This window comes from Bombus vosnesenskii, unplaced genomic scaffold, assembly GCF_011952255.1.
Source record: "Bombus vosnesenskii isolate JDL3184/JDL3185 unplaced genomic scaffold, Bvos_JDL3184-5_v1.1 scf7180000013913, whole genome shotgun sequence".
In the NCBI taxonomy this organism is placed as follows: Eukaryota; Metazoa; Arthropoda; class Insecta; order Hymenoptera; family Apidae; genus Bombus; species Bombus vosnesenskii.
In genome coordinates, this window is record NW_022883279.1 from 169,795 (window position 1) to 193,970 (window position 24,176).

Here is a 24,176-nt window from a genome sequence, read left to right on the forward strand (position 1 = left end):
TATTATAACTATGTTTGCATCTAATTTCAGAGTGGAGGGATGCGATTATATGATAATACCGTAATAAAAACAATTAGTTTAATACACAACTTCATTTGCTATAAAGGTTTGACAATTCTTCGGATTTGTGGATTTTACTTATACAACATAAATGTAATGAAGTTTTTTAGAAAATGGATATTAATATATTTATAATTGCGATATATCATTGTATGTACTTAATAAATTGCAGGTGATAAATGTATTGTCACTACAAATATGTATTTGTAGTCATCTGGCATTCATTCTATATTATCAATTTACATACATATGTATATATTTATTATGTATAGGTTGTTTAATGCGTATATATTACGCTGATACTAAACAAAAGCATGCAAACTTTTGCGACCCTCTACTTCTAGTTATTAGTAGTAACGAATTTTTATATGGAAGTAAAATCCAAATATATTTATAGTACAATACAAATTCACTTATGGATAATTGATAATTGATAATTGATTATGGATAATTGAGCGAATATTCTAATCTTTTACCATCTAAAACAAAAGTCGACGATACTATTTGTTGATAAGAACACTTTGGTAAAGAACTTTGGTAATGCTCTTTTTATTTTATTTAATAAATTAAGACTAAACTGTTAAAATATTAAGTCAGACAACAAATCACGTCAAGATAACAAGATACTATATATATACTTTACATGTATAATGGAATAACAACTTCATATAAGATAATTGTAACATGCGATAATTCAAAGAAAAATTCTTTTTGTCTATTTTATCTGTTGCTGTGATATTTGATTGTCTTTATACATAGTATACATATAAATCACGTATTTCTAGATTTATAAACTTTATCTATAGTACAGTATACTAATACTGTCAATGGGAAACTTTAGACAGAAAACGAAATTCGACGTTTCTCTGATAGTAAAGCATTTTAACAAATTTCTGTCATAAATAAAAAAATTAAATAGTTTCTAGCAAGGATGAAGCGAGTACTTAACATTAATAGAAACGATTTTTAACCACTTTACGGTATAATCACTAACAATACGTATAAATTGAAGTATACGTATGTATATGTATGTACTTGTATACTTTCATATATACAGATTTATTTTTCTGTATTTCTAACTATTTGTAATTCGTTACTTACATAAATTTAGAAATATAAAATAACAAAACCAACGGTATGAGTTAAATTTAGTTACAAACATATTAAATGTATTAAATTTACTACAAAATATAAATCCCGTATTAATCTTGTTAATTTCACATCATTTAGAATTGATAATACTTTAAGAATGCAGCATTCAAAATGTTTTATTTGAAGAAATCTAACGATAAACTTAAATAATGATTTATATGATGAATTATAAATATTTTCTACCAGCGTTGTTTTATTTTTATTACATTACTTGAACGTCAATTAATAACGATACAATTCATAATAAATAAATACTGTTTAAGTTTAACTCATTAAATTCATTTTAAAGTACAGTACAACATGAATGCAATGTAATTTGAATTTTCATGCTATGATATTTTTAATGCAAAAGAACAAAAGTAATCTACGATGTTCCATCCGATCCAATTAACAAGATTGTAAGATTTAGAAGTACTACGTTATTTTCTCTTTCAAATCAAACAATTTTCGCATAAGTAACTTCGTTCTTCGATTATACTGCTAAAAAAAGACAAAACATACTGTATTATATGTGTGTACCAAGTAGAGCATTTCAATGGGGTCACGTAAATATCTCTAATTGATTAATTATCAGTACATAAAGAAACTATTTAGAGCAAATTAAATTGCTCAAAAGGAAGGTTATCCCATAATCCTATTTTACATTCATATAAAGAATATAAACAGAAATGTAATAGTGTTCCCATCGTTTAACCTAAAAATATTTTATTCTGAAAGTATGTAAAACTTTTTAAGAAGCTAATATACCTTCTATACACATATTTTTTCATATGCTTAAATATAGGTAATACATTACAGATATTTAGACGATCCCATATACGAGTGTGTACGCTGGTTCATGTAACCTAGCCCAGACTAACAGAAATTGTCCGCCAAGCGACTGTAGCACGATTTCGCTATGCAATGTTTGTATATAAGTACTTATATACTAGTATAAGTATATTTTTCAGCGGATTCTCTGCGGCAATTGTATGTGAATCTGAACTAGACTTTAGTACGGTCTACATCGAACACATAAGCATTTTTATATCTTACAAAAGCTATGAATCCAAACCAATACCAAATATATATATTTACATATACATATTTAAATAACCAATTTTCAAATATGACACTAATTGTAAGAAAATGTTTTTTAACTTCCAACTTTGCTTTCCACTCAACATTTAGAAAATCAGTTAGACACTTGACTAGGTGGTTAATGTCATAATCTTTGTTTATTTAGATACCAGAAAATTAAATAAAATATTACTTTAATCGAATATAATTTTATTATAGTCAAATTAGCTTATCAAAGTTCAATATACGACGTTAATGAAAATAGTTTATCTGTTTAAAATGTAATACGATACAATTAAATAGTTTTATAATATTTAAGGTAGTTACTAATAATAATTTAATTAATACATATTAACAGTAGTTATTTATAGTAATTTCTACATAAGACATTATTACTTGAAATACAAGTTAAAATTTATTCGCTCTCCGATCAACAAACCTATAATCTACTCTTAATTTTAATATTATAATTGTTACAATTATGATTGTGTTATATATTAATAACCTTCGGTATTTTTTCGAATGGATTGTTTTTGTATAATAACGATATTGTTGTATAATAATCCTTTACGGAACTCATAATTTGCTTATTTAACCGAAAATCCATTTTGTAAAGTAAAACAAGTTGTTGCCATTTTTTATAGAAAATTATTTCGATAAAATTTCTTTTCGTTTAAAATTGGATATAAAAATTCTATTCAGCCATTCGGTGTTGTCACAACAGTGTTTCTTATTATTATATTTCTCTAACTGAAAATAACTTGCATTATTAAGCAAAATTTCCTACTTTACGATAGATTTAATAAGATATAACATATAATTGCTGTATAATTATTGTGATATCACGTAAAAAATGTACTTACAAACTTTTGAATGTATTACATAAGCATACAATTTGACGTTTACAGAATATATCTATTATGTAATTAACACTTTTACAGATTCATTTTAAATAATTTCATTATTCTATAACAGAATAATAAATATAAAATAGATAGTAGACTATTCGAATGCCATAAAAAGACAGGTTTATTTTTCAATGATTGAGATATTTATCGTATCCAAAATAAAGTGCTATGTACTTAAAATGTTTTATGTTAAAATGTTACAAAGATTTTTAATAAAATTGTTCATATACTCTTCTTAGTGTCATATAGAGTCACCAAAATGTGAAAGGCTAACGAAATCAATAATTGAAGCATCACAAGCGAAATTATTACTTAATCTTTATACATTATCGATATTTTCATAAAGTTGACTTCTTTTCTTTCTTCCGTTTTTTCTGCAATGATTTCGAAAATTCAGGAAGGAAATGGCAACTCCTGCTAAAACCACGTAGGTCAGTTTTTCGCTAAGTCTCAAGAATTCTACAAGGGGAAGATCTTTCAACTACCAGAAACATGGAATAACGTCATCGATCAAAGTGGCACATACATGATTGATAATTCTTATTTCTATATTTAGAAATTGTTCTATCTGGAACACATAAAAGAGCCACGCGAAGTCTTTGTCAGAAAAGCTTATAGAACGATTATACAGGGGGCTACTTTTGAGCTGGAATCTAAGGAGGTCATAGACAAATCGCTCTTTAGAATTTTAATTTATTTCGCACTCAATAGCCACGGATATGTTATAAATTCGGTATTTCCAAAGGGTAATTTGGAAGCATATTGTAAGGATACAAGTTTCTAAGAAAACCCAGAAAACACAATTTCCGCAAAACCCGGATACTTCTCATTACTTCGGATAGCACCTCAGCCTTGCCAGAGAAAGATGCGCTACGGCAATGTGAAAGATTGAGCCGAGATCGAGACATTCCTAACGTTCGAGCAGTTCAGATACGTTTCAACTTTCGACACAGCATTTTTCAACCCTCGTACGAAACAGACATTCTTAAACATTTACATATTCAAAGTAATCATCGATCAAACACACATAGGTATACACTCAGTCAAAAGAAACGTACATATACGCATATACACGTGCTATATTCATTCTCACATGTTTCTGTTAAAGTTCAAACTTTGCTTGTTATTATTGAATTAACAAGAGGTTCGCTTCAGTTCATTCCCACGGATTCGTACATCGTAGCTGATAACATACAGTTATTCGGTGTACAACGATCGTGTCCACGTCAAGGGATTGACGGAAACAGACACGTCCATATAGAAATAAATGAGAAAAATGATAAAACGTTGCATGTAAAATATAATATTTTTCAATATTAGTGTTTGAGACGCACTGAAACTGATTACTAAAATCAACTGATTTATCATGAATACATTTGAATTTTATAAAAAAATATGAAGTAATTGTATAACTGAAAATAAATTCGAAGTCGATAAAAATATTATTGAACTCAAATACGACGTTTCTTTATAACAAATTTTCTAAAGGTATTCCATACTTATCAAATAGAAAATATATGATTTGCTATAATGCTTCGATAAGAACTTTTGTCGATTTGGATCCATTCACTTTTACACATAATTATAATCTTTACTTAATAATACGGATTAATTGATCAAAAACAAACAATCTAAATAATATGTTGAAGAATGTCGTACAGCTTGAGAAGAAAAAAGGTAATATTTACCGAATCGCTTATCTGAACATTATTTGGTTTAAGATTTTCAATAAAAATATATGCATACTTATTTTAGAATTATTGAAAGAGAAAATGTATAATAGCTTCTTTTAACTTCTTTTATTAGTATTCTGAAAGACAAATGCAATAAAAAAAAATTGGAACGAATTTTTATTGCAACGAAGAATCCCTTCCGATATTGCTTACCGTATTTGTTATTACCGGCATTCATTCTTTGGGACCTTTTCGATTAAAATGTTAACGTTGTGAAAGTCCATACATTATTTCTTTGGCAAATCAATTCTACCTGTAATTGAAGCGATAGTACACCTAGTCACCGAACTCTTCCCGACGGTGAACGAAGGTGTGATTTTATGTAACCCGTGCGATAATCGATCACGTCGCGTTGCGTGCCTCCTGATACGCCGTGTCCGTGTCTTCTACTCCATCTGCAATTAAATCTTAGATTATTCGAGATGTCTGCAGGTTTTTCAGACTAGCATTTTTGTCTGCATGCAAGTATATATTTCTTTTTTTCTTTTCAACATTAAGTAGCTAAATTGTAGAAATTTTCTAGCAGAACAATATTTCACATGAAATATGATTCTAATCATAACAAGAATTCCTGTAAGTTAACATAAATTGTAGAAAATTTTTACAGAGATAGCTTTAAATGATTTCTGTTTTAAAATTTGCGGACTGTTTTTTCCATGAAAAAGAGAGAAGAAAATATACGATGAATTGAATATGTAAACGGTATCTCAAAATTTCAAACATTTCCGTAAAAGTCTACTTATTTCTTCATGTACAGAAGTATCTTATGATAATAATAACTGCATGTATTCATATAAGTTTCTTGTTAAATGTAAATCTCTCTCACGAAAGGTCTAACTTACTTGTGTGTCAATTTTTCATACGTTTGAGAACTTTACTAAATATAACGGGTAATATCACATTATACAGTTAGATGACATTTTATAGTGAGTAGTCTAACAGAGAAATATTCTATGAAAAAGTAAAAGCATCCAATAATTGAAAGTAAAAAAGATATAAACATACATGATATTACATGTATGATGTTGCACCAATATGGTAGCGATTTGAGTAAGTCCAGTGAAACAAATTTCAAAAAATAACTGTGTATCTTATCCTTACTTGGGAAAGTGGACCGAAAACAATTATATCGAAATCTACAATACAGTAAATCGTACTATTTGATAAAAATGAAATTTTACTTCTATTTTCTATTTGTTCCTGCATATAACATCATTTTCTAGATTCTGAGTAGTGATATCGATACACGATGGATCGAAGATAATTCAGAACGTGATATTGAGAAAAAAATAGTGTACAAAATTCTTCCAGTTCCATAATTAATGAAGTATTCTATCGATTTAAACAAATTTTCTCTTCGAATCTGTTGATAAGTATATGATTTCTGTTCTCGTTTTACTTAAAGCTATTTTAAGGAATCCATTTTAACCTTTAAAAATAATTCTTTTTGTATCTTTAGCCATATTACGTCTTTATGTCAGTCCTAAAAATCAGAAATAAACATTATTTCACTTTTTGATATAAGTGTTGTTTCTCTTACACGTAATAACGTTTTGCGAGTATAGTTCGGTTCCACGCGAACAACACATGTTTGAAAACGAACATGACAATGAAAATCAATTAATTGTACTGTTTATCAATATCATCGTACTTTCATTAAACATTATTTCCCGATAAAAATTGCAAAAATTTTAAAAGCTCTTTAATTCCTTAAAAGTAAGATATGATTTAGAAAATCCCTACAGTAAACACAATTGTGCTTAGGAAAGATCTTTATTTCCAAGGATAGAATGAAAATAAAAATCATATTTGGCTAATTAATAAAGGATACATTTGAATTCTGAAAACACGACGAAATCGCAAAGAATTAACGTTTTTAGATGGTATTCATATCGAATGTATTGTATTTGATTTTGCAAGATATCTCTATCTGGCATTTTCTATTAAGGATTACCCTCTGAGTTAACTGGTAAAGTTTTAATATTCTTTCCTGGTATAACTTGTATATAATGGATTAAATATAATATATGCAATCTAAACTTCTGTGAAATCATATTTTTTTAGCTTTCATTTAAAGTTCAAAGTGATCAACGTAACGAAATTTTAGAAGAAATATATACGTACAGTTGTATCTCGATACATTTTATGGAAAAGTCCGCAAATCTTAATAATACGTTACATTATACTAAATCAAAGACAGAAAATTTTTACGCGTAACGTCAAGCAGCATGACATTAGTCACGATGCTTCATTCCATAAAATGATTTACATACATATAAATGAATAATACATTAAGGAATAGGATCAAAAAGAGGCTATATAACAAAGTTATCTATTAACTACGGGAAAAAGTTTCCACTCATTCCTAAATGCCAGGCATATTGCGTATACTAAGTAGGAATTTTCATAAAAACAGAAACTAGCATTTCAAAATTAACGATATGTACTACCTATATGTATAATGCATGTATAATAGATACATATAAGGGTACGTACATCATTATTCGATAAAATTCTAGGAAGTCATTTTGATTATTAATTGTTTGAATTTATATTACACAAAATAATTTTTATCTAACTCGACAACATTAAAGTACTTACAGCTTTTCATTGCATGATAAACTCGTTTTAATATAAATTATATCTATAAACGAAATAAGTTTCGATACATAAATTACGATATTGTTTATTTTTTCAATAAAATTCCTAGTTTTCGGACAAACACGAAAGAAGTATCAAAGCCAACTGAAAGACGAATGCACGAAAGCCAAAATATCATAACTTATAAAACACGTTACATTTTGAGTAATATGTCAAACTACGTACTAACAAATAAATATTAATTTGATAAATGAAACCACCGACAAAACTGTGTACGATATTCAAGGTTTCTCCCATGCAGATCTTGATACCGTGACAGGTGAAACGTGGATGGCTTTCTGAGAACAAAAAATGTATAGAGTTTGTCTAACAATAAGTTTGAACGTTGGAATTTGCGCAGGATTTATCGCAAAGTTAAAAGCATTTTTAACTTATTTCATGAAATTTAATTTAGTGTTCAGAGCACAGGATTAACGTATATAATGCATTAATGTATCTACACACATATGTATATTGACATACGTAAATTAACAATGAATGAATAAACATTTTCTTAATTTGAATAACAAGGTAAAAGTAATAAAAAAATTCAGTTACTATTTGATATACCAACATAGAGTGACTTCAATGATTTTCTTAGTATGTTATCGGGGGCACGATTCCTCAACAACAACTTTTTCCTGGTGTACACATGATACGTGTAATCTCAATACATATAATCATAACTATGTAGTTCTCGAGATATTCGCAAAAAATTGCCGATACTATTACGTTGAATTTTGCCTATAATTGTGCATCCGTAACAATGTACGCATTACTATAAGTTGCCGGCTACCTTACGACGGTTTATTTACAATTTACGGACATGTGATTATACAGGGTGGTTGGTAACTGGTGGCACAGGCGAAAAGGGGGTGATTCTACGCGAAAAAAGAAGTCGAAAATATAGAATAAAAATTTTTCGTTCGAGGCTTTGTTTTCGAGAAAATCGACTTTGAATTTTCGCTCGGTACGCGTGCATTTTATCACGTCTCGTTATAACGGATCTCACTGTATATCATTGTCTCGATGGAAAAATTAAAAAAAAAATAAAAAAAATTTTTTATTCTATATTTTCGTCTTCTTTTTTCGCGTAGAATCACCCCCTTTCCGCTTGTACCACCAATTACCAACCACCCCGTATATGCACGTACTGCGATGTGTTTATATGTATGTGTGTCTAACGTTTGAATTTTTAAACACAAGGATGAGAAAAAAATACAACTTCTTTATAGGTGATACAATGCCTGATTACGAGGTGTGCGACTTAATGGAGTGAGCGCCGAACTCAACATTGCTTGAGCAGCGATTGTCATTTTTTCGATTACTACATTGGGTTGCCGTCGATAGTTCGGCAATCGTCGCTAAACACCCTGTATATAATATTGTATAATATAGTTATATAAATATAACAGATAAGAGTTGGTTGCCAGTACTAAGACGTATGCTGCCATAGACGCACAATTATAGGCAGGATTCATTCAGGTAGTGCTATCGATAGTTTTTTGCAAATATCTGAGAAACTAGGACCGTTCGCCACTTATATGTAAGAAAAAGCTTGCTCAGAATCATGCCCCGACAATACAGTCGTTATCCACCCAATAACAAAAAAATACAGAAATATTGAAAAATGATTGAAATCATTTTATATTGGTATATCAATTAAGCCCCGAAGACTGATTGAATAGCTAAAAATTAATTATATTCAAATATGTATACCATGTACTGCAATATCATTATATTATTATAATACAACGAACAGATTGCAAGTAATTTGAAGTTGTCAAGTTAAATGATTTATACGTTATACTTCGTATTAAAAGAATACGATATATTTAACATACAAGATGAAACATATTAACATGATTACACAAAATGTCCCTGATTTTTATTAATATAAACAAATTTTTAAACAGGAAAAGATAGGATTTGCTGGGGACGAATATTATGGTTGTCAAATTATTCTTGTCGAGATTAAATTTTTTTTTTAGATGCAAAATCTCTTATTATTCTTTTATGTAGAATTATTTACTTTTCTATTATTTAAGATATTCAATTCACCTTGTTATAGCAATATGACCCTGAAACGATTTTGGCATCAAAGTTTAAACCTGATTAATCATCTTTTATTCTTGATTGTATTCGCAATCACCACCATGGATCGATGGAGATTTGGAGGTTTGCTTGTATCGTATTCTACTCGTCATTTTTTTTTCTTTTTTTTTTATTTATTTGTTGAAATTACAATCAATTCTCGCGTTGAGAATTCTACTCGTCATGAGAACCAAACTAGTCTAAGAAACCATAAATCGTAACTCAACCCGCCTTTTTGAAAGATGATGGTATGGTACCATTGACATTATTTACAATTTGTCTATATTTAGCAACTAGATAGAAAGTGAATAGCGTAATATTAATGAGGAAACAGGAAATTATTCTTTAGTACGTGAAATAGTCCACCCTAAATACAAACACATAATATCGGTACACCGCGACCTCAAGATACCCACAGTCAAAGAGGAAATAGCAAAATATAGCGACAGATATAGCAAAAGAGTCAACAAACACCGAAACCCCCTAATCACTGGACTACTTGATACGACGGACCAGATCCGCAGGCTGAAGTGACACTATCCGCTAGACCTAAACGACAGATTCAACTAGTTATTTAAATTAAGTAACGTCTACTTATTTACAATACTTACGTACAAATTATACTTATCTATAATAAGTATTAACTTATTATAAATAATTAGCCATGTTATTACGCCACGCCAAAAAAATTACTGAAAATTCTCAACGCGAGAATTGATTGGGGTTAGGTTGGGGTAACTTTAATAAATATTTAAAAAAAAATAATAATATCGGTGTTTCTAATATGTCCTCTACGTGTTCTTCGTGAATCGTGTCTTCCTCAACGCTATTCGATTCTTGTTTGAAAGGTCTTTTCATACAGTGACTATTTTTGTAATATGTATTTGAAATTATGGAGTTAGGTACTTCATTCTATTTAGAATGGACTATCTCACATGCTAAGAGATAATTACCAATTTTCTTATTAATATATCACGTTATTTACTTTTTACCTGACTGCGAATTGTAAACGTATTGTAAATGTCAATGTATGAATCAACGAAAACTTAACATTATTTTTTAAGTAAACTGTTACGACTCGGGGTTTCTTTGACAAGTTTGATTCCCGTGACATGTAAAGTACTACGACATAAGCAAAGCAAAACTTTAATCTTCAATTTCAATCTCGCAGCAATACTTTCTAACAAATCTCAGCCGATCCGAAGGTGTATGTAGAATTGCGTTATGGTGGTCGTAACACTTGTTTACTGATTACCCTATAGACACGTAAGTTTGATTAATTAAACCTTTTCATGGAGTACAGTATGTAATGCAAAAATGCTCTTTTCACGTACATTTTCATCTAATTTGTTTTTTCAGTGAAAACAATGTTTATTAAAATATAATACTTCGTTGATCTTTTCCTTCTTCCAAGTCTTCTAAATTTGGATGCATTTAGTAATTATCAGTTTTTAAACGAGGCTGCACTTTTAGATGGAAGCGTATCATACTTTATGTCTTCAAAATATAAGTGCATTTCCTTGTTATTGTTCTATTTTGCTTGTTCTACGATCAAAACTTGAGCTTTTTACATAAATGTGCAAAATTTATAGAATTTTGACTTGCTACATCGAAAGTTAATATTCTCTTCTGTCTTCTCTGCCTAAGTGACCTATGTGTTAAGATAATATAACCTAATTGGAGGTTATATTGTTCAGATTATTGAATTTACATTTATAAATTTATATGACTGAAAATATATGATTCTATGTAAATGATCGATGATTTGAATACAAAAATAATTTGCCAAGCATAATATCAAACCTCATAACTTCTTCAATCACTTTTTCATAACATTAACACGATAATTTTAGTAAGAAAAAGCTGATCTCGCCAACCATAATGTGATATCGTCAACATCGTCTGCTATCTCATTTTAAAAATTTGTCTTTATAAATATTCATAGTCAACAACATATTTTACGTTAAAAATGGTCGAGAAAAATTTTTGCAGAACATATATTTACAATTTCCTATAACCTGAAAATAAGAGTGGTAAGCATAAATTAACATGTGTTATTTCCATTGTTCTCGGAATAATGATTCTTTTATGAAATAATAAAAAATATGTGTATGGGTAACTTTTTGTTAAATTAATATCAATTGGGTATTGGGCAGACCTTTCAGAATGAAAAATTGATACGCTTCTTACTTCAGGCATTCTATAATTTATAATTATTTATCTGTACTATGACGTGTAAAGTTTGATGTCTATTAATTACACTAATTATGGAAAGTTATATAATTACTGCTTGCTCTTATTTAACACAATTTTTAAGAAATAATATTAATAATTATGTGCTGTGACTTTCTTGTAGAATATTGCGAATTATTTTTAATTGCAATATGTAATTTCAGTTTATTTTTTATAACGATGGTACGTAAAAAACAAAAAAAAAAATGGAAAAAGAAAGATCAATCAGTGAAATTGACTTTGAAAACAAGTTTAGCAACTTTTTTGAGTAGATATATCGTATGCACGTAAGCGGAGAACCTCGAGTCGCGGCTTTGATATTCAGCCATACCTTGAAATTAGTTCTGAAGGCCAGGAGGATGGGAACGTTGATGACTATTCGTCGTGATCGAGGTTGTGATCGAGGTTGAGGTCGAGGTCGAAGTCGAGATAGTCGTTGTGATGGAAGTTGAAATCGGAGTCAAGGTTGAGGTCGTGATGGAAATAGGGACTCGGCGACGTTGGGATTCGGAAGCCGTGTTGTTCTGCTGGGATGAGTTAATATGCCGATGTGTCAGATTCGCGGTCGTTGTCATCGGTGGTTCGCTGCTTGACTGGTTGCTGTTAACTTGACTGCTGTTACTGTTGTTCATTGGTAGTAACATTTGACCATCGCCATGAGTCGACGGCACACCGTAACTTCGCAGCCGATACTGCCGTTGTTGCATTGAGGGACAGCGGCCTCTAGCAAAAGTACTCCTGCGTTGCTGCCCACCCGTGGTACTGCGTATATTAATCCCAGGCTATCATCAGTATTTTCATTATTTCCTGCAAGGACCTGTACACGACTTCTTTCGACAGCATTTGGCCTTTGCCTTGGTATTTCTCTGACGTAGCGGCATTTTCTTATTTTCTATTCAACTCGTACGTATCATTAGATCAAACTATACGCGTTCGTTAAGCTACCTGACTCTTTGCTCTTTTCCATGATTTACCACTGTACGGGTTGAAATTAATTGTCGTCGCAGAAATTCGAACTTTTCTCTAATACTTATTTTATTTTAATATTTATTCTTTTCTATATTTCTCGCATACTTTTGAATCACAATCACGTGCTAATTATACGTAAAATACTGTATGCTTTGTTTATTTCTAATGTTACTCGATGTATTTCCGCTAATTACATCACAATTACGTAATTATAAATATGCACAAACATTTGTATGAATTGTTGACACATTCATTAATGGCAAAAAGATACTGTACGTATAATATAGGACAAATGATCGCAACATTGATAGATTTTCAGTGCAATTTATATCCTTAGAATTTCTGCGTCGATTAAAGTATTCATTGTCATGATAAAATATTGATTGGCGTACAATGAACATTAAAATTTGTATAGTGTTGGAAAATATTGCAGAATGGTATCAATTTACAGCGCACTTACGATGCACAATTTTGTTTTGGTTATACGCGAAACAAAAATTGAACTTGCAATTGATCTATTTACATCACCTTTTATTATCAAAGGACACGTTTAATAAAATATATGATACATTAGGATTAGTGTGAACATTAAGATTTACTATATATACAGAAGCAAGTGTGCACGGCATGCTTTTTAGTTAAAAGAAGCAAATGCCTTAAAAAATAATTGGTTTTACACACATACACACACACACGCACAAACATAAAGATTAAAACTGTCACGGCATGCAACAAGGCATGCATTTTTTCATATTTTTTACTTGTCACTTAGAAAAGAAAATTCATCTGAAAACGCTAAAGATTGTGCTGTAAATTTAAAATATCCAGAAATCCAAAGGGTTAAATGATTGTAACTTTTCCATTAGTTAGACATAAGGCCGAAACTTCCGAAAATGTCCATGCTCCGATACGATGGAAATTTTGAAAGTAGATTCTTCGTAAGTAAAAAAAAAATGTTTAAAAGGAGGATTTTTAGCGTCTCGTAAATTGAAACACTTTTCCATTTTTCCTAAACATAACTGAAACTTCCTCATATTTCGACATAAATCATTTTTTTCTTATGGTCTGCACACCATTTTTCATTTAGAATTAATTGTATGTTTCTTTAGCCACTCGACTGTTACTCAATGATTACTCAATTTCTTGGCGAGAGAAAATAAATTAATTCGATGCAACATTTTAGAGATATTTGCGAAATACATTTGTACTTATTGTCACTATTCGTTACCGACGAATTAACCCTGAATTACAAACTAAAGTAACCATAAGCAATGTAACCAACGTGCAATGTAAACATCATCCATCGTGCATACATAGATATATAGGCCGATATATATTATAGAAGAAAAATAAAAAAATGTTAAAAAGGTGTCTTACCTTCGAGTTGCCAAACATTCTTCTCCTAAACATTGTTTTTATCTAAATGGAACCTACATATTTCAAAAGTTTTGGTCCAAATCGGAGCACGAATGTTTTCGGAAGAGATAAATATTTATACACTATAATTGAATGAAACATCTATTTTAGCAATAAATCTGGTATTATTAATTTATTATTTTACTTATTGTCGATAGTGTGCAGCAATTATGATTTATGTTACTAAATTGTAAACTTGTGACATTGAGATAAAATAAACAGATGAATTTTCGACGTAAGTAACATAAAACGAAGGCGATGTATTTTCTTACCTCGAACTGTGACTCATGAGGACTATATTTCTGTAACAGCATATAATGGATCCTGATTGTTTGGAAGCGAGTGATGAAGTGTTGACGTCGATTCACACACAACACAACAAGCAGCTCAAGCAATTTTGTTGTATTTCTTATGTGATTAAATGTTTTGATTCATATTGAAAATAGCATTAATAATAAACTGTGACTGTATAAATGTACAGATTAAAAGTTGAAATAAAATAAGAAAAGAAATGTCGAAATATATATTGTTACAATTGAATATCAATGAAAATTAAAGGATTACGTTAAAATCTCCGACATAGGTTTCTTCAAAGGTTTCACCGACATGATTCATCACACCAATCTTGATCGACAATAGCTCCGACCAACAATAATTTGATTGATAATAATATTTAACCGACAACGTTAAGTAATATAAGACCTTACATTAATTTGTAAATGTCTTTGCATTAGGTTATAAGGATCCTAATGTTTTGGCAATGGCATCTGGGATTTTGGCTTCTCCGCCTTTCTCAGCCAGACTTGGAACCGGCAAGCTCCTAGTTGGTACAACTTTCCTGTGGGAACGCAGGCTGGCCGTCTGCCAAGATGCCTTACCCTCATTCAGACATATCCAGTCTTCTGAGCTAATTGGCTTCTCTATCATTTCCTTCTGTCACCTCGCACGTCCCCATGTATGGGTATGAGCAGTAAAGAGCAAAAATTGCCTTCAGCAATCCGTATCCCTATTCCCTTAAACCACCTCATGTAATCCACCACTTTCTTCCAATATTCGCTGAACTCATCAACCCTTGTAATCGGCAAAAAATAGCTAATCGTTATAATCACTCCTTTTATGTTCCCTACTATTACAGCCTCCTCTTTCTTTCCATTTTATCCACCTTTATGCTCCCATCCATAACCATAGTTACTGCTTTGCTGTTTACGCTAATCACCCATCTCCCTTCTGTTTTGCTGGTGCTTCAACAACCACCGCCAATCCTTCCTCTCCCTCCATTTGCGTTTGTAAAAGCAGATCTTACGGTGCTCTTGGATTATTACTTGGATTATTTCTTCCTCTCACCCTCCATTTTCACCCTAGTCAACATCGCTATGCCCGCTGTCGCCCTCCATCTCTATTAAGTTCACCACAACCTAACCGAACCCAAACCTAACTAATTAAAAATCTGTATCTTTATTTTTTAAATATGTACAAATAAAAGAATATCTATATTTTATATTTCTATATAAATATTATAGCATTACGTTTCAATTTATTTTATTAAAGATTTGTTCTCATCCTTCTTGCTTTTTTCGAATGTTTCTATTTACTTACCTTTAACTTATTTATCGTCATGCGTTATTGATAGTGTATAATTGATAGAAAGCATACATCGATTAAGACTGGTGTTGGTGAATTTGTATCAGTGGAAACCATATTGATGAAATCTGCGTCGGCAATTTTAACGTAATACAAAATTAAAGTTTCTTTCGTAATAATTAAATTCTTTAAAAATATATAAAGATTCTGAAATTTATACACATATTTTAAATACACCCAACAACAAATTTTTCATATTCTTAAGTTGTCAACAATTTTTTAGTGCAATTCAAAAGCTTGAACGTAGAATCAATATTTCTCGTGAATTTTCTTAGTAAGAAATATGTTTATATGTAGAACAAGTAAACAAAAAGTAATCGTGAAAAATATACTTGGAGTTACATTATTTTTTCATATTTTTATATTATTTTCTCATCATCGCTATTTCTGATAATTGAGAAATTAAAGTATAAATGAGGCAGAAAGCAAAAGATATGATATTAAAGATATTTTGACATGTAATAAACTGAGAGAACGAAAAAGAAATGAGAAAATGCGAAATCAAATATGAATAGTTGGAAAGAAACGGTTTCTAATTAATTACCACTTTCTCCTTTTTAATACTACGAACAGATATACTCGTATATGTACAGAGTGATTTATAAATGCATGTCAATATTTCAAGAAGATAATGTAGAAACACAGGAAAATAAGTAAAAAACGTCCCTATGGACATATGTCTTACGTCCTTAGTTTTCGAGTTACGAATAATTAAAGAAAGTGTTAACAACGTCTTCGCAAACCGATGGATAGGGTAAGATAGATCCATTATATAGCTACCATAATCTAAATCCACTTAGGTTTTTGTTTTTGGGGCCATTTAAAATCTATGATATATTCAACGCAAGTGAACAATGTACAAGATCGACAAGAAAAAATACAAAATGGATTTGAAACTACTCGAAGAATATCTGGTATTCTTTCGAATGACTACGAAACTCATTATTAACCGTTTGAGTTCCAGGAGTCTTTGAAAAAACAGGATCGAAAAATCCCGAACAGCGCGATAACGTTTGTCTTAATCGATTGCGAAGAGAAACTAGCGGCGCAATAGCGCTCGTCATATTTGTTATTTTTATGAAATACATATATATTATTATATATGCGTGCTATTAGTTTATAAATATTTCAAGTTTTGTTCAATAGAAATTATTGAGGAGATAACAATGAAATACAAAATACCGTCAGTCGTCCGTAGCGTTCAAATGTACCGGGACTTTTCGACACAAAAGCTACACAGCGCGATCGTGCTGTTTGGCACTCAAACATTAAAAGACATGCAACAGCATGTGTTGAGGTAAGAGGTGGATACTTCGAACAATTTCTTTAAACATCCATACTTCGAAATCTAAAGTATTTAGGGCATATATTCATAAGACATTTTGTATTTATCTTCATGTGTAGATTTACTCCATGGAGTATTGACAAACATTTATGAATCAGCCTCTATACAGGGTGGTTGGTAACTGGTGGTACAAACGGAAAGGGAGTAATTCTACGCGAAAAAAGAAGTCGAAAATATAGAATAAAAATTTTTTTTTTTAATTTTTCCAACGAGACAACGATTTACAGTGAGATCCGTTATAACGAGACGTGATAAAATGCACGCGTACCGAGCGAAAATTCAAAGTCGATTTTCTCGAAAACAAAGCCTCAAACGAAAAATTTGTATTCTATATTTTCGACTTCTTTTTTCGCGTAGAATCACCCCCTTTGCGCTTGTACCACCAGTTACCAATCACCCTGTATATATTTATAACAGATATGAAAATAATTAATCCTTCTGTTTTTCATTTAACAGAATATTCAACTTTAACAAATGTAAAATGTTTGTTCATGTTTTTTTAATAAATTTTATCAAAAATACGTTAAGGAAATATTGTCCACAAAGCACTTTCCTGAACTGTTCGTATAAAATTTTATGCAAAATTGAATGGAACTTTTTCATTATTCCTATGCAGACAATCAAGATATGCTTATAAATACAATAGATGCTTTTCACATATGGTTACGGTGATACATTGTGGAATATTGGCATATTGAATGGAATAAATTTAATATCCTTTTGGTAAATGGCTTTCTGCATTCTATACTTTTCATTAGAAAAAGACAAAGACAATAAAATTATAATACTGCATATATAGAGCAGTACGTTTAAGTATACTGAAGAACTAATTTGGACAAATCTTAAAAAATCAAGTTAAATGAGTTTTGAATTGATAATTCAATCATATAACGTACTGTACACTATTCTTCCAAAAAAATTAAAAACTCCATTGACGAAAATCCTCATAAGTAAAAATAGGGATTAATTATAAGAAAAGAAATAATAAAATACAGTTGTATAGATCTATAGAAAAACATACATGTACAATGTACATATATAGAAAGATTCCATCTTATTTTTATTTTTTCAGAATATACTATTTAATGGCATTTAGTATTTGATGGCATCAACACATATGTATATGTCGGAGATGAAAGGACATCGGGACTTCCCGTCTGGAATGTTGGGAATAACAATAAGAAATAGTTTTAATGTTCCAATCTGGCTTTATGATGATGGGTTTGGGCTCGAAGTGACATAGCGGATCACTGGACGTAGCCACGGTCACGGGAGGATACCTGACAGAGGTATGGAATGATTATATGGATCTCCTTAAAAACCAAGACTTACCCGAGAGGTGGGGACAAGAATATATAAGGGCAGTTCCACTTGGATTTGGGGTTGGAGTTCTTGCAGATAAGTTTACTTGTACGTGGAGATACGTGTAACGCATCGCATTCGTCATTCCGTTGACCATGGATTCGTTAACGAACCTGAGGCCATTGTCACTAGCTTCGCGATTAAATGTCAAGATTGTAACAACCCCATTATTGCAATAAACTACACCTGTGTTGTACCGCATCAATGGCTAATTCCCGCGAAGATCATCTGCCACCCACAACCTTACTCCCAGTGTTAATCCGACATATATTTATACAGAACTTCACAAGTGCAAGCTAGTTCATTGATTCATCAATTTGAAGATAAAGTCGCGATCGTGATATAGCAATAATAGTTATTGGTTTGATGTACTTTTGTTTATGTAGTGTTACTTCTCAAGAAAAAGATACAGACTTTGTTATGTTTCTGACGGATATACACTGAAAATTGGTTAAAAACAAGTGAAAAGATATCAAAAATGGTATAATCTTGAGTCAACAGCTTTTTCTTCGAACAATAAGTAAACGTGTAAAAAAAATATGAAGATTAATCTTGCTTCATGAAGAAGAATTGTTCATAATATAGAATAAATTCATATATTTTTATGGATTTTTAAATTTGTAGTCAACGTGAGTACACAAAGATGGTGCTATTGTTTATATAAAAGTAGATTAGTTATTTAAATTAACGATAATGCTGAATAATATAGTATCAGAAAGAAAATAGTATAAAGTGTAATTGTGTATGTTACAGATACGAATTCTTTACAAATTCAAATGAAGAGGTTCTATTCTGGAACAAAGGGATTCCAACATACATATGTCGGAGATGAAAGAACATCGGGATTTCCCGTCCGGAATGTGGGCAAAAACCCCAATACCCTAGTCCAGACTTTTACTATAGCTACACTTAAGTAATAAAAATAAGAAATAGTTTTAATGTTCCAATCTGACTTTATGACGATGGGTTCGGGCTCGAAGTGACATAGCGGGTCACTAGACGTAGTCACGGTCACGGGATGGACGTGTACCTGACAGAGGTATGAAATGATTATATGACTCTCCTTAAAAACAAAGATTGCCCCGAGAAGTGGGGACAGGAGTATATAAGGGCAGTTTCTTTTGGATCAAGGGGCAGTCAGTTAGTTGGTTAGTTAATCGTTGGACGAATTGCTGATTGAGTTATCGAGAAGTTACCCGAATCGAGTATTACGTTGATACTTGTCCTCCCGTGGACCGTGGATTCGCAATCGAACCTGAATTCGTTGTCACCATCATCTCGACCATCCTATCGCCGCTATTACTCATAGCCTCTTGTAGAGCCCACATTTGTACCGATAAATATTAGCTACGTCCGCGACGGTAGAGTAAGTAAAGGTTCATCGAACACCCCAAAATGCCAACCTGACTCCGACACATATATAGATATCTATTATCTATGTGTGAGTTGATCATATTCAACAAATGATATAATATAATATAATAGTAATGTGATAATTTAGTCTAATTCGGATCACAATTTTCTTAATGTGAAAGTTAATGTAATAAAATCAATAATAACTGAAGAAAAGATCAAAATTTGATAGCACGAATGATATTGACACTAATTGTAACTCAGGTTCTGATGGATAGCCATTCTCTACTTATTAAATGCTGCAAATTCATTATGTCCAGGATTCGTTGGATTATTTTCAATAAATCCCTATCTTCAGGAATTTTTCCTGAGACATGGAAATTATTTAAATGTATTATTTAAATCTATACCTAAAAATGATAATCTTATCTATGTTAAAAATTTGATACCTATTAGCATTCAAAATCATATCTAAAATCTTGGAAAGATTGGCGACCCATAAGTTATATTATTTTTGTAGAAATATAATTATCAATCAACAATATGAACACTAACAAACGTTCGATTAAAACTAATTTGGTGGAGTACTATCAGTAGCTGGCTGATCATGTAGATAAAGGCACATAGGTCGATCCGATTTATACCGATTTTCGTAAAGCTTTCAATATCGCTAGCAACTCAATTCTCACGACTAAATTACAATTACTTAATTAGGTACAATTACTTAGGTACTTGGACATCTTTGGGGATCTACTCTCGCGATTTAGGAGCTTCATTAGGACTAGGATTCAAATAGTCAAATTTAATAACTCTTTTTTTAGAATTATCAAGATTAACTCTGGTATTTTCCAGGGCTCCCATCTAGCCCCATTTCTATTTAATTTATTTATAAGTGATATATCTGAAGTTCATAACTTTGTAAATACCTTCTTTATGTTGATGAATTAGAGATCTTCCATAGCACCGGTAATCCATCTTATATCTACTCTATTAATTCAACAAGACCTACATATATGTATAGGCTCAAGGACTGGTGTACAGCTAATAAATTATTCCATAATATAAATAAATGTTATATCATAAGATTTACAAAAAATGCAACATTGTTTTTTATTATTCTCTAAATGATCTAATTCTAAGCTCTCTTTACCCAATAAGAGATTTTTCCTGAAATTTTCCTTGAATTTTTCCTGAACACTACAAGTATGTTATTTCCCGCAGCTATATGTAACCTATAACCTATGTGTAATCTATACGGGTGTTCGGCTAGAGGTGCAAATTTAAAACAAACAAATTTAAGGAGTGATTCTTGAAGCTAAAATAAGATGAAAATCAAGAATAAAAAAAATTGTTTTTTTCAGTTTTGTTTTTAGTTATTGACAATTAAAAATTAGCCGAAATATTTCTGTGTGCGAGAAAATCTTACACGACCGAAAATAGGTCAGTCCAAACATCGGTGTGTACAGGGATCCTCAATTCGTGAGATATATGGATAGCAACTTATTTCATACAAGTCGTAGAGAAGATTATAACATTTGAAGAAGTAAAGCATCTTGCACGATGTTTCCTAAGGAAAATCGTAGATTAGACATTATACCTGTCCACTCATTAAAATTCATAACAGCATTTCGAAAACCGCCTTATGAAATTTTTAAGTAAAGAGGATTAATGTTTCCTTTAGACCATTGCTTCCATAAGTAATTAATAAATAATGCCACATATAAACAATATTTGCAACTTTTTTACATCTGTAGCCGAACACATTGTATATATCTATAGAACCGCTAAATTTGTTTATAATACAAGCATCAAATATATGTATGTACATATATGTATTTAAATACGTAATTTGGTCAAAATAAAATAATTTTCCATATTAATGATGATCAAACTTAAATTTCAGAATTCAAGATCATTTCATGGATCCTAGTGTAGCAAATCGTTGAATTTGTTTTGACGTCAGGTACAACTGTGGGAAGTCGAAAATATGTGGTGTCATTTAAAAAAGCCAAGATGATCTTGACTTTTTATCGGGAAAATTTTTTTGGAGAGGATCGAAAACTGACTAACTTTTGTTCAAAACATTTCATTGGCAAATTATCAGAAATGCCTAAAAAATGGTAGTTAATCTTAGAAGATATACCCAGTACATATATTTCCAAATTTTAACATAAAAAATACAACATTGCATTTAAAAATATAAAAGTAAATTAACTTTAAAATTGTTTAAGCATCTCCTCTATAAGACAAGTAAATACGTCCGTCTTTTTTATTAGCACACACATACAACTTTTATATATGCCAATTTTTCACAATTCATATAATGTAGATGTTATTTGTTTTTGGCATATCAAACTCAATAGTCCAATGTATATTGCATAATGACAAAAAAATATAGATTTGTACGAAAATATAGCTGCTAAAATGTGACCTGGTACATGTTATTGACTTTCATTGATTAAATGTTTAGTTACTCATCTCTTTAACTCGTTGACGCCGGCGTGCCCCTTCGGCGGGTCACACGTGTCTGTCCCGAGGGTCGGCGATGGGTCACACATGTATTTCACAAAATGGGTAGTGACCCAGCGCCGCCCCAAAAAGCAAACAGTGAATTCGGGCGCCGGCGTCAACGTGTTTTAAGGAAATAGTCTATACTTTCAAGTGTTTTTGGCAATAGAATTGAAAAGTCGTCGACACACTATCAATAAAATACTATTAACTAGTCTGCAACTAGTTAATAGATGACTGTTTTCTGGAAGATCATATATCGTTGTATGTATATCTTAATTTTATTAAATTACTGTATTAGTGGCTATTCATTACTTATCATTGTTCACATTAAAAATAGAATCTATTCTTAATAAATTCTTCATTGAATTGGAAACAAATGAAACGGCCCTCTAAATAATTTTTGATAGGATTAATATGGTAACATATTCTAAATACTAACTACAATACTATATAATTTCTATAATTCGTATTTACATATTTAAAACCTGCGAGAACGAGACAGCATATTTTACTTAATTGCATGAATGACTTTGAAACTTGTTATATGTAAGTATATCATCTTACATAAATAACGACTAATACAATATATTTGATGTTTGATGTAATCATGATTTATTTCTTAAATATAAAAAAATATTCATTTAATTATACTTTAAACCTGTTGCATATTTCCGGCATCCTGTAAAATAATATGAGTACTATTTTTTATTTTTATCAATTCATGAAACACAAAAGTTTGTACCTCTAAATGGCAAAGAAAATATTCTACAGTTTGCTTAGATCTGTATCTACACAGCAAAAATATAAAACCATTGAACGGACTATCAAATGTTCAATTGATATTTTGATTAAGCGATATAACCATTTCGATTAATCGAATCAATCTTTCGAATTTACCTGCGCATATGTACGCAAGTATAGTATTGCGATATATTTTTAAGAAAAGAATAAGAAGTGATCTTCATTAAGGATGTAACGTAATAGAAAATTTCGATGTAGAAAATATATTATTTATAAATATTTCTAAATATCTTTAAATTATTGGTAGAGTCAATGTGATGCGAAGAAGCACTACACGTGATAATTTTATGCATAATATTCATGTTATGTACAAATATATATTTACATACATAATTAAAAAATAGATTGCCTTTGAATTTTTGTCATAAAAGCTGTTCCCAGAAAGAAACATATGAACTTTAATATGCTTTAAAAAGATTCAAATACAGAAGTGAATAAGAGAAAGATAGATATTTATATAGGCCACTTTTATATATCAAGCATATCCTACATCAGTGAGACTACACGCTGCCTCTATGATGGTGCAAAACAAGATAAATGACATTTTAATATCCTTGCAAAAGTGGAAAGAAGAAATATATAAATACGTGTATGTATGTATACATATTATACATACACATACACGTGCGCACACGTGGATGTAAGAAGGTAGCAAACATAGGACGCTTAGAATATCTACAAAAACTAAAGACTAAGAAAAAAATTCACTTGGAAGTAATAAACATACCATAAAATTACGTTTAAGAAATATATTTAAAGTGCATACCGAAGCAGCCTGGTTATATAATCTGGCCAATTATCTGGAAACATCACGAGAAAGAAGCCGACTGCTATAAAAATCATTCCTGCCAATTTCATCCCCATGAAATGGGCTCCGTATAAAAGAACATCCAATGCTGT

At 30.8% G+C, this 24,176-nt stretch overlaps 1 protein-coding gene across 4 annotated transcripts in view; it reads right to left on the bottom strand.

The window, feature by feature from the left end:
- Nucleotides 1-4,956: 4,956 nt before the first annotated feature.
- The window catches only part of LOC117239261 (putative thiamine transporter SLC35F3), a 49,846-nt gene continuing 30,626 nt past the window's right edge, over nucleotides 4,957-24,176 (bottom strand). The window contains exons 9-11 of one of the 4 annotated variants that reach the window (XM_033504711.1): nucleotides 24,043-24,172; nucleotides 14,536-14,565; nucleotides 4,957-5,307 (exon numbers count right to left, since the gene is read on the bottom strand). In XM_033504711.1, coding sequence (XP_033360602.1) covers nucleotides 5,193-5,307; nucleotides 14,536-14,565; nucleotides 24,043-24,172 — 275 coding nt within the window. In that variant the 3' untranslated portion in view covers nucleotides 4,957-5,192. Of the gene's footprint in view, nucleotides 5,308-12,209; nucleotides 12,641-14,535; nucleotides 14,566-23,067; nucleotides 23,155-24,042; nucleotides 24,173-24,176 lie in introns of those variants that run through there. The other 3 variants (XM_033504710.1, XM_033504712.1, XM_033504713.1) reach the window with 3 other exon arrangements.